General features: G+C 41.5%; 1 protein-coding gene across 2 annotated transcripts; it reads left to right on the top strand.

Moving 5' to 3' along the window:
• Positions 1-8,215: 8,215 nt before the first annotated feature.
• jkamp (jnk1/mapk8 associated membrane protein) lies at positions 8,216-13,039 on the top strand. Of its 2 annotated transcripts, none has more exons than XM_014193019.2 (7): positions 8,216-8,366; positions 8,608-8,687; positions 8,837-8,991; positions 9,137-9,343; positions 10,126-10,307; positions 11,784-11,860; positions 11,966-13,039. In XM_014193019.2, exons 1-7 carry the CDS (start codon positions 8,363-8,365, stop codon positions 12,182-12,184), a joined length of 924 nt encoding a protein of 307 aa, XP_014048494.1. In that variant the 5' UTR covers positions 8,216-8,362; the 3' UTR covers positions 12,185-13,039. The 2 variants fall into 2 exon arrangements, with proteins under 2 accessions (XP_014048494.1, XP_014048503.1); XM_014193028.2 differs by having other exon boundaries at positions 8,231-8,366; positions 8,611-8,687.
• The last annotated feature ends 2,081 nt before the right edge of the window (positions 13,040-15,120 follow it).

Raw genomic sequence — 15,120 nt, 5'->3', positions numbered from 1 at the left:
ACTGTAGACCTCCACAAGTCTGGTTCATCCTTGGGAGCAATTTCCAAACGCCTGAAGGTACCACGTTCATCTGTACAAGCAATAGTACGCAAGTATAAACATCATGGGACCACGCAGCCGTCATACCGCTCAGGAAGGAGACGCATTCTGTCTCCTAGAGATGAACGTACTTTGGTGCAAAAAGTGCAAATCAATCCCAGAACAACAGCAAAGGACCTTGTGAAGATGCTGGAGGAAACAGGTACAAAAGTATCTATATCCACAGTAAAACGAGTCCTATATTGACATAACCTGAAAGGCCGCTCAGCAAGGAAGAAGCCACTGCTCCAAAACCGCCATAGAAAAGCCAGACTACGGTGTGCAACTGCATATGGGGACAAAGATCGTACTTTTTGGAGAAGTGTCCTCTGGTCTGGTGAACCAAAAATAGAACTGTTTGGCCATAATGACCATCGTTATGTTTGGAGGAAAAAGGGGGACGCTTGCAAGCCGAAGAACACCATCCCAACCGTGAAGCATGGGGGTGTTGTGGGGGTGCTTTGCTGCAGGAGGGACTGGTGCAATTCACAAAATAGATGGCTACATGAGGAAAGAAAATGATGTGGATATATTGAAGCAACATCTCAAGACATCAGTCAGGAAGTTAAAGCTTGGTCGCAAATGGGTCTTCCAAATCGACAATGACCCCAGGCATACTTCCAAAGTTGTGGCAAAATGGCTTAAGGACAACAAAGTCAAGGTATTGGAGTGGCCATCACAAAGCCCTGACCTCAATCCTATAGAAAATTTGTGGGCAGAACTGAAAAAGCGTGTGCGAGCAAGGAGGCCTACAACCCTGACTCAGTTACACCAGCTCTGTCAGGAGGAATGGGCCAAAATTCACCCAACTTATTGTGGGAAGCTTGTGGAAGGCTACCCGAAACGTTTGACCGAAGTTGAACAATTTAAAGGCAATGCAACCAAATACTGATTGAGTGTGTGTAAACTTCTGACCCACTGGGAATGTGATGAAAGAAATAAAAGCTGAAATAAATCATTGTCTACTATTATTCTGACATGTCACATTCTTAAAATAAAAGTGGTGATCGTAACTGACCTAAGACAGGGAATTTTTACTAGGATTAAATGTCAGGAATTGTGAAAAACTGTTTTAATGTATTTGGCTATGGTGTATGTAAACTTCCAACTTCAACTGTACATGTAAAAACAAACAATTCTGAAAATCAACCTGCAACAGAGGATGGTTGTGGTTCTGAGTTTTTTACTTTACACAAAGTAAAAATGACACAATCACACTCAACTCTAGTTATTAACACCAACACTGGGGTTATTTTACACCACTGAGTGTTAAGTTAATGTAACTCCTGATTCAACACTAGAAATGTTACACTGAAAACCAAGCTAGATTAAACTGTCCAATTTGCTGTGTACCATACAATACACTGCTGGTTCGCTCATACTCCTTTCTATTCTCATACACTTTGCTCAATAAAATCACAGAAAATATAAATTCGAAAGAATTTGGCAAAGATATCAACTAAGTCAATACTATATATGTAAAATGATTAAGGGAATACCAAATATATGCAAACATATTCCCATATACAGTAGGTACAGTTTAAACCTGTCACACAATTTTAAACATCAGATTACTCAAACTCCTGATGTTAAAGTTTAAATACTGAGGTAAACATTAATGCTCAGGCACTATTTTAAAGAAAGAAAAAAATTATAATCAAAAAGCTGATTCAGAAGAGTTCTATGTAGAACCTTTGCCTTTCCGAACAATCATCAATGAACCCTTTCTTCCATAAATGGTTCTTATGATGAAAAGTTTTTAAGGAAGAACTCTTTGCCTTACAAAGAACCCCTGTCTTCCAAAATGGGTTCTTCAGATGAAAACGGTTCTTGGTAGAATCCTATCCCTCCACAAAGAACCCTTTTTTTCTAAGAGTGCATAGCAAGCAATAAAAAGTATTACATTTAAATGGACAAACTAAGTTAATGAGTATGGTGTTGAAAACATACTTTTTTTAATACAGGAAAATACTAAGTATTGTGCTTCAATGGCATTGTTTCAATTTGATATTTTTTTGTTCGACTGAAGTTCTAGCAATAGGTTATAGCCATACATTCAATTTTGAACATTAATAAATCAAAGCACACATTTGATTTAAATGACGAAGCCTTAAAACCTCTCTGGGATTTGTGGGATGCTAGCGTCCCACCTCGACAACAGCCAGTGAAATTGCAGGGCGCCAAATTCAAACAACAGAAATTTCATAATTAAAATTCCTCAAACATACAAGTATTATACATCATTTTAATGATAAACTTCTTGTTAATCCAACCACAGTGTCCGATTTCAAAAAGGCTTTACGGCGAAAGCACACCATGCGATTATCTGAGGACAGCACCCCATCAAACAAACACAGACAATCATATTTCATCCCGCCAGACACGACACAAAACTCAGAAATAACGATATAATTCATGCCTTACCTTTGAAGATCTTCTTTTGTTGGCACTCCAATATGTCCCATAAACATCACAAATGGTCCTTTTGTTCGATTAATTCCGTCGTTATATCTCCAAAATGTCAATTTATTTGGCGCGTTTGATCCAGAAAAACACCGGTTCCAACTCGCGCAACATGACTACAAAATATCTCATAAGTTACCTGTAATCTTTGTCCAAACATTTCAAACAACTTTCCTAATACAACTTTAGGTATTTTTTAACGTAAATAATCGATCAAATTTAAGACAGGATAAACTGCATTCAATACCGGACGAAAACAAAGTGGAGCGTGCTTTCAGGTCATGCACCTCTAACAAACAGTACAGTTCACTCGACCCTCGTTCTGAACAGCAATACTTCTTCATTACACAAAGGAAAAACATCAACCAATTTCTAAAGACTATTGACGTCCAGTGGAAGCGATAGGAACTGCAAGCAAGTGCCTTAGAAATCTAGATCTCCATAGAAACCCCATTGAAAAGAGAGTGTTTTTCCTGGTTGGTTTGTCCTCGGGGTTTTGCCTGCCAAATAAGTTCTGTTATACTCACAGACACCATTCAAACAGTTTTAGAAACGTTAGAGTGTTTTCTATCCAAATCGACTAATTATATGCATATTCTAGTTTCTGGGCAGGAGTAGTAACCAGATTAAATCGGGAACGTTTTTTATCCGGCCGTGCAAATACTGCCCCCTAGCCCCAACAGGTTAACTCATGCTATGGAATGTGGTCTCTTTAGGTTTATCACCCAAAGACATCGTAAATCTTCTGTCAGTGTTAAATCTCCCAGAGGCCCATCCTCAGTAGAACACATACAGATGAGTGTTCTAAGAACCCCCTATTCTGTTGCATAAAACAACCATTTGATGCAATTACAGTATTATAACATAATCTTGTTATTTCTGTTCTGACACTCTGCTGACACATCCAACCTAGATCGATATTTGGTTTTAATGCAGGTGAAGGGTACCATGCGTTTTAATGCTCAGAAGGAGCATTAAAAGGTATTCCCTTTGAGTCAGGAACCAAAACTCCTCCGTAGTAACCCGTGAATGCGTTGTCTGCAGCATTTGGTCACATGACAGCTCGATCAACTGTTTGATTTCACTTACCGGCATGTCAACTGAGCCAGAATCGCAGTCAAACGGATTGGGAAGTACTGTAGATCCCAAAGTTGTCTTGCAAGCGTTGGAGGTGAGCAGTCAACACTTATGTGGGACACTTACTGATGCTGTTTTCTGCTAGAAACATGCACAGCCGAATGAAGGGGGCAAGGTTCGCTTTTGAAAGACTCTTTACAATAAAAATGTGAATAAGAATTCTTTCTTCTGAATCCACTGATTTAGTCACTCATCTGTATAATGTTTTTGTATTTCCACTGCATGCTTGCGTTCAGTTCGTTACATTTCCCAAATATGTCTGTTACATATGAAGGAGACACATTTTCTTTCCAATACACAGAAAGTGTGACGTTCGTCGTTAGGAGGAGACCAAGGCGCAGCGTGAGTTGGGTTCATCATATTTATTTATTTAAATGTGAACCAGCAAAAACAATACAACGAACGAAAAGCTAGGCGTGCAGACACATGCAACACAAAGACAAGATCCCACAACTGACAGTGGGAAAAAGGGCTGCCTAAGTATGATTCCCAATCAGAGACAACGAATGACAGCTGCCTCTGATTGGAAACCATACTCGGCCAATCAAAGAAAAAACAACATAGACATACAACACATAGAATGCCCACCCCATGTCACACCCTGACCTAACCAAACAGAGAAAAACGGCTCTCTCAGGTCAGGGCGTGACAGAAAGTCAACCAAGCCTGTTTTTTGTGAATGACAACAGCTCCTCCCTCAATGTGAAAAATCTTTCCAACACTACACATTTTATAACCACCAAGCCTCGGTGTGAAATAAAACATTGTCATGCTCTGATCGCATAAATCCACTATCGAAGTTACTTGCTGCAGTATATCTCCGAGTTCTATGCTCAGCTCTTTTTTTGCCGCCAGTTGCTCTCGGTGCATCATACAATGTGTCCATGTGCCAGAGGGAGACATTCATAACTAGAGTGCAGAGGCCTGCCTGCCGTCCCGCAATAGATGGAGCCCCATCTGTGCAAAAGCCCAACATTTGATCCCATGGAATCTGTTATTGTCAATATAGCCATGCAGCACCCTGTAGTGTTTCATGCTCAGGAATCGTGAGACAGAACAAACAGCGGGCCTAGCCATTCACCGTGGGATTGATTGAAGTGCAATTATCAAGTAGGGCCTTTTACCATGATTTTTAAGGTTAATTATAATATATATATATAGCATTTCTTAATACAATCAATTTCCTTTTGCTTTGATTCCTCATGATTGTGTATTACTCTGTTCAAGTAGACTATGATTTTGTTGTGATCTAATAGGGGTGTCAGTGGGCTTACTGTGAGTGCCCTGAGAGACTTTGTTTGGGTTGAGGTCAGTGATAAAGTAATCTACAGTACTACTGCCAAGGGATGAGCTGTAGGTGTACCTACCATAGGAGTCCCCTCAAAGCCTACCATTGACTATGTACAGACCCAGCGTGCAACAGAGCTCCTGGAGTTGTGACCCATTTTTGTTGGTTGTTTTGTCGTAGTTGTTCCTAGGGGTGCATATTGGGGAGGGAATGCGGTTACCTTCAGGAAGGTGTTTGTCCCTCTGTGTACTGAGAGTGTCAGATTCTTGTCCTGTTCTGGCATTTAGGTCGCCACAGACTAGTACATATCCCTTGGACTAGAAATGGTTGATCTTCCCCTCTAGGATGGAGAAACTGTCATTGTTAATGTATGGGGACTCTATTGGGGGCAATATAGGTAGCACACAAGGAAATGTTTCTCTGTTGAGATCATTTCCTGATTAATTTCTAGCCAGATGTAAAATGTCCCTGTTTTGACTAGTTTAATAGAGTGGTTTAGGTCTGCTCTATACTAAATGAACTCTTCCCAGTTTCATACCTGGTAGTTTGGTGGGTGGGACTACCAATTCTCTGTAACCTAGAGGGAAACCAGTGTGTCCAACTCCTCTATAACATATTTCTTGTAGGATGATAATGTCTGTATTTCCGATTTCTTTGATGAAGTCTGGGTTCCTAATCTTTAGGCCAAAGGCAGATGACCTTGTATATTCCAGGATGAGATAGTAAACGTTTTGTGTTCCATAGCGTCTAGTGTTGTTTTCGTGTGGTTTAGGTTCGGACCATTACAGTAGGTGTGAGCAGAGCATGTTGAGCATCTGATACATACCTCTTAGGTCGCAGGATGGGGATTTGGTAGGTGTATTAGTGGCGGTTGGGCCTGTTGCTTTGCTCATTGCCTGGGCATATGTGCTGCTGTCATGTTGAGGTCCTTGTGGCAGGGGCGAGGGGCATGGGGAGGGGGGGAAGAAGGGGCAGAAGCCTGATGGGGGGGCAAGGTTGTGGCCAGGGTTTGTTTGGGGGGGGGGGGGGGTCTCGGCTGGTTGGGGTGGGGGTGTGACTGGTGATGCTGTGGTCTGGGTGTAGGTCTTTTTGGCCTGGGTTCTCTCGGTGGATGTCCTTCAGGGGGTGGGGGGTCTTGCAGGTCTGGGAGTGTGTCTCGCTGGTCTGGGCAGGGAGTCCGTTGCTCTGTTGCTCCTGTGTGAGTTGCTGAGGCTGCGGTTGAGGGTGATATCCTCAACTGCTGTCTTGTAGAGATGGACCTGGTCGTAAAAGCTGTTCAATTCTCGAGTGGAGTGGTGGCCAGTTAGAAGTTAGGTTTTGAGGCACAGTCCCAGGACATGCTTGCATTGACCCGTTGTATGGTGGCAGGGTGAAAGTATTTTTGTGGTAGAAGGGTGGAGATGATCACTCGTGTGTTAGGGAAAGTGGAAGAAGCTTTTTTAATCACTCCCTTGAGTACTGTGTTCACCCTTTCCTGCTGGCCCCTTACGTCGTTTGTGCACGTATGAATCATGATGCGGCTGGGGGACCCTAGTCTGTCCTCTGAAAACAGCTCCAGGGTAGCTTAGTAGGCTTATTAACTTAGCTTTATATACCAAAATGACCTACAGATTATTGTCTTTTTACTTTTTGGCTTCAGAGGTAGTTTCAGACTGAACATTACTCACTCAGTTTTTGGTTGGATGGTATTTCCAGGTTTCTGCTGTGTTTACATTTACATTTACATTTAAGTCATTTAGCAGACGCTCTTATCCAGAGCGACTTACAAATTGGTGCATTCACCTTATGATATCCAGTGGAACAACCACTTTACAATAGTGCATCTAAATCTTTTAAGGGGGGGGGGGGTTAGAAGGATTACTTTATCCTATCCTAGGTATTCCTTAAAGAGGTGGGGTTTCAGGTGTCTCCGGAAGGTGGTGACTGACTCCGCTGTCCTGGCGTCGTGAGGGAGCTTGTTCCACCATTGGGGTGCCAGAGCAGCGAACAGTTTTGACTGGGCTGAGCGGGAACTGTGCTTCCTCAGAGGTAGGGGGGCCAGCAGGCCAGAGGTGGATGAACGCAGTGCCCTTGTTTGGGTGTAGGGCCTGATCAGAGCCTGAAGTTATGGAGGTGCCGTTCCCTTCACAGCTCCGTAGGCAATCACCATGGTCTTGACGCTGCGTCTTGTTTCTCCTGCAGGTTTTGGTTTGCAGAAGTGTTTTCTTGATAGTCCTTAGTAGTAAGAATCATTCCGGGTAATTTTGTCCAAAATCAAGGTTTTTGGTTTAGAATTGTGATTTGGAGTGAAGGTTTTGTAGTAGAGGGTAGTATCCTGTATAAGTCCTTGTGAAAAAAATCCAAGTTTATCTATGTTTACCCAACTCTGATTCAGATTTTTTGCAGAAAAATTCAGGAGCTCATGACCTCTCTCTCTCTTTCTCTCTCTCTACCCTACTATCCATGAGTCATGGCACATAGGCTATTTGGAACATGTTTATCTTACCTTTTATATTATATGAACATATTGTGTGTCTGTAAAATAATTAAAATAAATACATTTTAATCATCATGTATTTTAAAATTGTATCAGTATTTGTCCACTTTGCTCGATTTGGGATCTCTAGCAGAAGTCTTCGGTACTGGGTGTAGTAGTGAGATTCAGCTGGGTCTACTTGGGAGTGGGCGGGAATGAAATAGTAGACCAGGTAGCCAAAAAGGCTTTAAAACAAGATATAATTCATATTAGAGGTGATGTGATATTAGAGGCCAAATGTAACATTAGAGCCATTATGATAGAACAGGTGGGACAGAGCCCAAAGGGCCTGCATTTATATGCCTTCCAAAGAAAGGTTGGTGGACCAAGATTCAAGGGTCAGATTAGGAAGGAAGAGGGGATGTCTGCTCAACTACATTTAGGACATTGTACATTAAACTCTTCATTATATCTGGTTGGCAAGCATGCAAATGGTTTGTGTACGGAGTGTATGGTTGATGAAACAGTGAAGCATGTGTTGTATTGTTGTAAGTACCGGTAGACCTATGTGGAAGAGGATTGATGTGCAGGTTTATTGAGGTTGGACGGGGATGAGGGGGTTGTAAGGGATTTTGGGGATGGGGGAGGGTTTGTTAGTAGGGCTCTTTTTTATTTTCTTAGTAGGTCAGGATTAAGATAGGAGGGTTTAGTTTCTTTATTAATTCAGTCTGTAAACTGTGATGGACTACACACTCCAGTACAGTAGGTGGCTGCATGCACTTCTAACGTTTGTTTGCGGACTACCATAATATGATAATAGATGAAGAAGCAGCTTCCGGCTGATCGTTTGATTTAGCAGAAATTAAATCGTTGGATACGTCATAAACATATTCTACTAAGTAATGTATTAAAGCTTAATCGTATGGAGGTTGACGAATAACATGGGTATGTGGCTACATTGTCTGCTCAATGATGGCTTAAACGTCCTGTCGCCTAAGCCAGACAAGCCACTATAGCTAGCTAACGTTAGGTAGTTAGCTGTTCTAGCTAGCTAACTATTAGCTAGCGTTACTTGCTAGTTGTTAGCTGATGTGTTAGCTAGCTATTATGCTAAAGTACATATAGACGTCTGCAATATTGTGAATAACTTTACTTGCTGTATTACTTACTCCTGGCTTCATTACAGCAGTAGCTATGAGTTCAACTTGTCCGGGACTGTATTGCGGAAAGACGTTAATAAATGGCTCCTTTGATGGAGAATGTGGGGTGAGTAGCTCCAGCTGAATGTTAACAAACGTCATCGATTTAGCTAGGCTGTTGAAATGGCATTCTACTGTAGCTACTGTAACACTAGCTATGTTCCGTAACCTAGTAGTAGGCTATGCCCACACACTAAAATGTAGTTGAATGATCAGGTATGTCCCAGAGGAGAGAGGACTAGCATGCAGAAGATCTGTGAGAAGTGTACAGAATCCCCTGAACTTTATGACTGGCTGTACCTGGGCTTCATGGCAATGCTGCCACTGGTTCTACACTGGTTCTTCATTGAGTGGTACTCTGGAAAGAAAAGGTAATGCCTCACATTCAGGCCAAATTACTGCAGATGAAACCAATTATGTATTTGGTCATCGTAACCCATGGCCAATAGGCTGCATATTGTGACATTTACTGCGACTCACGTTAATGCTTCTGATATTGTGTATATTTTTCTGTAGCTCCAGTGCCCTCTTCCAACACATAACTGCCCTGTTTGAGTGCAGCGCTGCGGCTGTGCTGACTCTACTGGTCAATGACCCAGTGGGTCTGCTGTCTATCAGGTCCTGCAGAGTCCAGATGCTGTCAGACTGGTACACCATGCTGTACAACCCCAGCCCAGACTATGTCACAACTCTACACTGCACACAGGAAGCAGTCTTTCCCCTGTGAGTAGCCTATGCCAATGTTGTCCACGTCATGAATTGGACCTATATGCTTTGCACTTGTAGGGCTGCTTTCACAGCTAGTCCTGGACCAAAAGCATGTTGAAATAGCTTTAGTCCAGTATTAAGTTCAATCTCTGTCTCAACTGTCTCCTAATGAACTGATATGAATTGGTAATGAGTTGAACATGTAAGAGATAATCAGCGAGGGGCTATGCCTTCTATTGAAAATAATGAACGACGTGGAAGGTGTATTCCACAACGCGCTAGCAGAATGGAACAAACCTTCAACAGAGTTGCATTATTTTCCAGAGAACGCATAGAGCCCTAAGTTGATTGTCCCTTTTTATACCATGGCTATAATTTAACACATTTTCTGCTAGAAATGTGTTCATTTGCAGGTAGAAATGTGTTCAACATCCACTGAAGTAGCTAGCAAGTTTACTAGATAGCTACAGTAGTTGCCTTAGTTTAGCTAACCAAACCATCAGTCCTAGCTTGCTATTATGAAAGTCAATTTCAACACGGCAATAATGTTTTCAATATGACTTTTTCTTTCAAAAGCTATAGCCATTAAATTCTACCGTGATGATATACAGTGCGTTATAGGGAAATAATGCATGCTCTAGAATGCTCTTCAAGCCATTCAGAAAGTATTCAACAATGCCATGGTATAAATGAAATTGGTTGGTATGTTCAGAGCATTGTGCACACCATCAAGCACAGTGTGATGTGAGCTGTTTTGTTAATTGAATAACATGGCTTATCATATTCTGTGTTCGCAGGTACACTATGGTGTTGATCTACTACGCCTTCTGTCTGGTTTTCATGATGCTCCTGCGTCCACTCCTGGTCAAAAAGATTGCCTGTGGTCTGGGGAAATCTGACCGCTTCAAGAGCATCTACGCTGCTCTCTACTTCTTCCCTATCCTGACAGTCCTGCAAGCTGTGGGAGGCGGCCTCCTCTGTGAGTATGCTTTCAGATGAGGGTCCAGTCAGGTTCGGTCTAGTCAGGTTAAGTCCAGTTTGCATTTATAAAGTATTGCTGGTTACATAATCGATTTATGTGAAATGCATTCTTTTAAAGAGCGACTGCCTTTAAAAAGCAACGAATCCCTTTTAAAATGTCTTCTGTCTGTCAGTCAGAAATGGTGTAAATAGTATAATTTTGGTCATAAAATCAGTCTCGTCTATAACAGAGTTTGGAACATCCGTGCGTCACAACTGGTAAATTAAGGTTGGGTTTTGATTTGATGTCATTTTCCCACTGACATGGGGTGAACAACTGCGGTGATTGCACTCTATCCAATAGCATAGACAGTGAGAAGGTCCTGCCCAGCAGCTCTGAATTTGTTTACATAAGACAACACGTTGCACATTTTTTTACTTGAAAATACTGCACCAAGCACTTCAATCAAAATTAATAATATTTCTTAAATCATCTTACATTCATTCTGGGGATTTTGAGGAAGTGAAATAGGCATAAAGGAGTGGGGCAGACAAATGGAATCTGTCAGGAAAACACACCTCCAAGACTGAAATCTTAAATGTCTAATTGGCAACAGAAAAACACGCTTGCCAATTGGAATGTTCAGTTGCTCTTGAATGCCAAAGGTCTTGTGGCCTTGGAAGCCCAGGATTCTCATGTTCTGTTCGAATGCCCGAGGAAGTTCTCCTCAGGAAGACTATAAATATTTGTGGAGTATGGTGGAGTATGCATGGAAACTAGTGACACGTTAGAGTAGCTGACCCAGGCATACATGTAGCTGAACCAGGCATACATGGATGCCAGAGTCGACCTGGGTTCAAATCCAGCCAATTGGCGGATTTGAACCCAGGGGTTTTGGGGCGGCAGGTAGCCTAGTGGGGCAGCAGGTAGCCTAGTGGTTAGAGCGTTGGGCCAGTAACCGAAACCTCGAGCTGACAAGGTAAAAATATGTCGTTCTGCCCCTAAACAAGGCAGTTAACCCACTGTTCCCTGGTAGGCTGTCATCTTAAATAAGAATTTGTTCTTAACTGACTTGCCTAGTTAAATAAAGGTTAAATATTTTTCTTTAAATGATTGCCCTTTGACTCACCATCCTATCTTCCCAGTCTTTCTAATACTTTACTAGCTCTTCAAAAAGTTAAAGAAATGCAAAACTAGTAGGCCTGCCCCATTCCTTTTATAATTAAACAAAAATAAATCCAATATTTTGCATGGGTGGAGCACCAAAGAGGTTGTTTCTGAATTTTTCTGCCTTGCAACAAGCTAGCGGTAGGAAAAGACACGGCCAAAACGAATACGGGAATGCCTCCAGAGGGGAAACATAATTTTTGCTCAGAGCAAATCAAATGTGAGTGTTAACAGCCAGCGCTCCCATTCAAAAGCAAAATCTGAAACTGAAGTTCTCCAGACTTCCAATGACTTTGGTATGAGCTTGATATTTTCTGTTTATTTCAGATTATGCTTTTCCATACATTATTTTGGTGCTGTCCCTGGTTACCCTGGCAGTGTACATGTCAGCCTCAGAAATACAGGTAAGAACTCCTTATTTTATATTTACTTAACGTTTGTGATCAACTCAGTCAACATCATTGTATTAGAACATATCCAATTTCCAATGTGTTTACTCCTATCCCTAGTCTTTCAAGAATCTCATTGCCAAGAAGAAGAGGTTGGTGGTGCTCTTCAGTCATTGGCTCCTTCATGCGTATGGCATCATCTCCATCTCCCGATTGGATAAGCTGGAGCAGGACCTGCCTCTGTTGGCCCTGGTACCTGGACCTGCCCTCTTCTACCTTCTCACTGCCAGGTTCACTGAACCTAGCCGGATTCTGTCAGAAGGCGGCAACGGCCACTAGAAGTATTATAGAGGGATGTGAGGATTAATATCCACCTATCAATTCAGAAGGTGTTGTGCAATAGAGATATGGACAATAGTCTTTACTGCCTCCTCTGAGTATGGTAGTATGATGACTGCTGCATGCAGGGTTGATGGTGTGAGTTCATCTCACAGGGAGAAGGAAGATTTTATTATATTTATGCAGCTAAGGTGGGAAAACAATCACCCTATGCACATACAGTATGTCTATAATCTATAAAGCTCCATATATGTGTTGTAAATTATTGACTGTTATTGTGTTGATGCTTGTGTACACTTGAATGTTGTCTAAGGCCTAAGATGTACTGTTCCTCATTGAGGCTGTTATACATGTTGTGTATAAACATATTCACTCTTTAATATTTTATGCTCGACATCCTTGATTTCTTTAATCTCCGATATCCTTGGCTCTGGATTGTCCAATAGTTTAAGTTAAGTTTTCTTGAACTAAATCTAATGTGCCAAAAACTCTGAACACATGCATACACCCAGAGGCACATACAATGGTTCACTATAACCTAATATTAATTGTTACAAGTGGATGAAGTTCAATTATTTTGCTTGTAAGTTTTTTAAATGACAATTATTGCCTTTTCCCCATAAATTCTGTTGTGGAAATACACTGTTGAATAGTAAGCAAGTGAAATCGTGGATTTATTTCATGCATGCGCATAGAATGCCTGTAAATGTATAACAATGGAAGTGTTGATTAGACATCATTTTATTGCACTGTAATTTTAAAACATACAGAACAAGGACTTGACTAGCTAGAATTTTGACGATTGTCAGACATGTTGTTCAAATGAGATTTTCTGAAATAAAAATTACAAGTGTGTACCATCTCATATGACTTTCATTTGTGTTTAGTTTTCTCCTAGAGATGAACATACTTTGGTGCGAAAAGTGCAAATCAATCCCAGAACAATAGCAAAGGACCTTGTGAAGATGCACATGGGGACAAAGATTATACTTTTTGGAGAAATGTCCTCTGGTCTGATGAAACAAAAATAGAACTGTTTGGCCATAATGATAATCGTTATGTTTGGAGGAAAAAGGGGGAGGCTTGCAAGCCAAAGAATACCATCCCAACTGTGAAGCACGGGGGTGGCAGCATCATGTTGTGGGAGTGCTTTTCTGCAGGAGGGACTGGTGCACTTCACAAAATAGATGGCATCATGAGATAAGAAAATGATGTGGGTATATTGAAGCAACTTCCTGACTGATGTCTTGATGTTAAAGCTTGGTCGCAAATGGGTCTTCCAAATGGACAATGACCCCAAGCATACTTCCAATTGTGTGGCAAAATTGCTTAAGGACAACAAAGTCAAGGTATTGGAGTGGCCATCACAAAGCCCTGACCTCAGTCCTATAGATAATTTGTGGGCAGAACTGAGAAAGTGTGTGCAAGCAAGGAGGCCTACAAACCTGACTCAGTTACACCAGCTCTGTCAGGAGGAATGGGCCAAAATTCACCCAACATATTGTGGGAAGGTTGTGGAAGGCTACCTGAAACATTTGACCCCATTTAAACAATTTAAAGGCAATGCTACCAAATATTAATTACGTGTATGTAAACTTCTGACTCACTGGGAATGTGATGAAAGAAATAAAAGCTGAAATAGATAATTCTCTCTACTATTATTTTGACGTTTCACATTCTTAAAATAAAGTGGTGATCCTAACTGACCTAAAACAGGGAATTTTTACTAGGATTAAATGTCAGGAATTGTGAAAAACTGAGTTTAAATGTATTTTGCTAAGGTGTATGTAAACTTCCAACTACAACTGTATACACCTGTTCCGAAAGGCCCAGAGTCTGGAACACCACTAAGCAAGGTGTACCACCAAGCAAGCGGCACCATGAAGACCAAGGAGCTCTCCGAACAGGTCAGGGACGAAGTTGTGGAGAAATACAGATCATGGTTGGGTTATAAAAAAGGATCTGTAACTTTGAACATCCCACGGAGCACCATTAAATCCATTATTAAAAAATGGAAAGAATATGGCACCACAACAAACCTGCCAAAAGAGGGCCGCCCACCAAAACTCACGGACCAGGCATGGAGGGCATTAATCAGAGAGGCAACAAAGAGACCAAAGATAACTCTGAAGGAGCTGCAAAGCTCCACAGTGGAGATTGGAGTCTCTGTCCATAGGACCACTTTAAGCCGTACACTCCACAGAGCTGGGCTTTACAGAAGAGTGGCCATGTTTTTCATCGGCAGGGACTATGAAACTGGTCAGAATTGAAGGAATGATGGATGGTGCTAAATACAGGGAAATTCTTGAGGGAAACCTGTTTCAGTCTTCCAGAGATTTGAGACTGGGACGCAGGTTCACCTTCCAGCAGGACAATGACCCTAAGCATACTGCTAAAGCAACACTTGAGTGGTTTACGGGGAAACATTTAAATGTCTTGGAATGGCCTAGTCAAAGCCCAGACCTCAATCCAATTGAGAATCTGTGGTATGACTTAAAGATTGCTGTACACCAGCGGAACCCATCCAACTTGAAGGAGCTGATGCAGCTTTACCTTGAAGAATGGGCAAAAATCCCAGTGGCTAGATTTGCCAAACTTATAGAGACATACCCCAAGAGACTTGCAGCTGTAATTGCTGCAAAAGGTGGCTCTACAAAGTATTGACTTTGGGGGGGTGAATAGTTATGCACGCTCAAGTTTTCCGTTTTTTAGTCTTATTTCCTGTTTGTTTCACAATAACAATTATTTTGCATCTTCAAAGTAGTAGGCATGTTGTTTCAATCAAATGATACAACCCCCCCCAAAAAATCTATTTTATATCCAGGTTGTAAGGCAACAAAATAGGAAAAATGCCAAGGGGGTGAATAATTTCGCAAGCCACTGTAATGCTTATCTTTATACAAAATGTTCAGATTGAAAATTAACAAATGACTCAA

This window comes from Salmo salar, chromosome ssa01, assembly GCF_905237065.1.
Source record: "Salmo salar chromosome ssa01, Ssal_v3.1, whole genome shotgun sequence".
Taxonomy (NCBI): Eukaryota; Metazoa; Chordata; class Actinopteri; order Salmoniformes; family Salmonidae; genus Salmo; species Salmo salar.
Note: the sequence above shows the minus strand (reverse complement) of the source record. Positions and strands in the feature narration are given on the sequence as shown.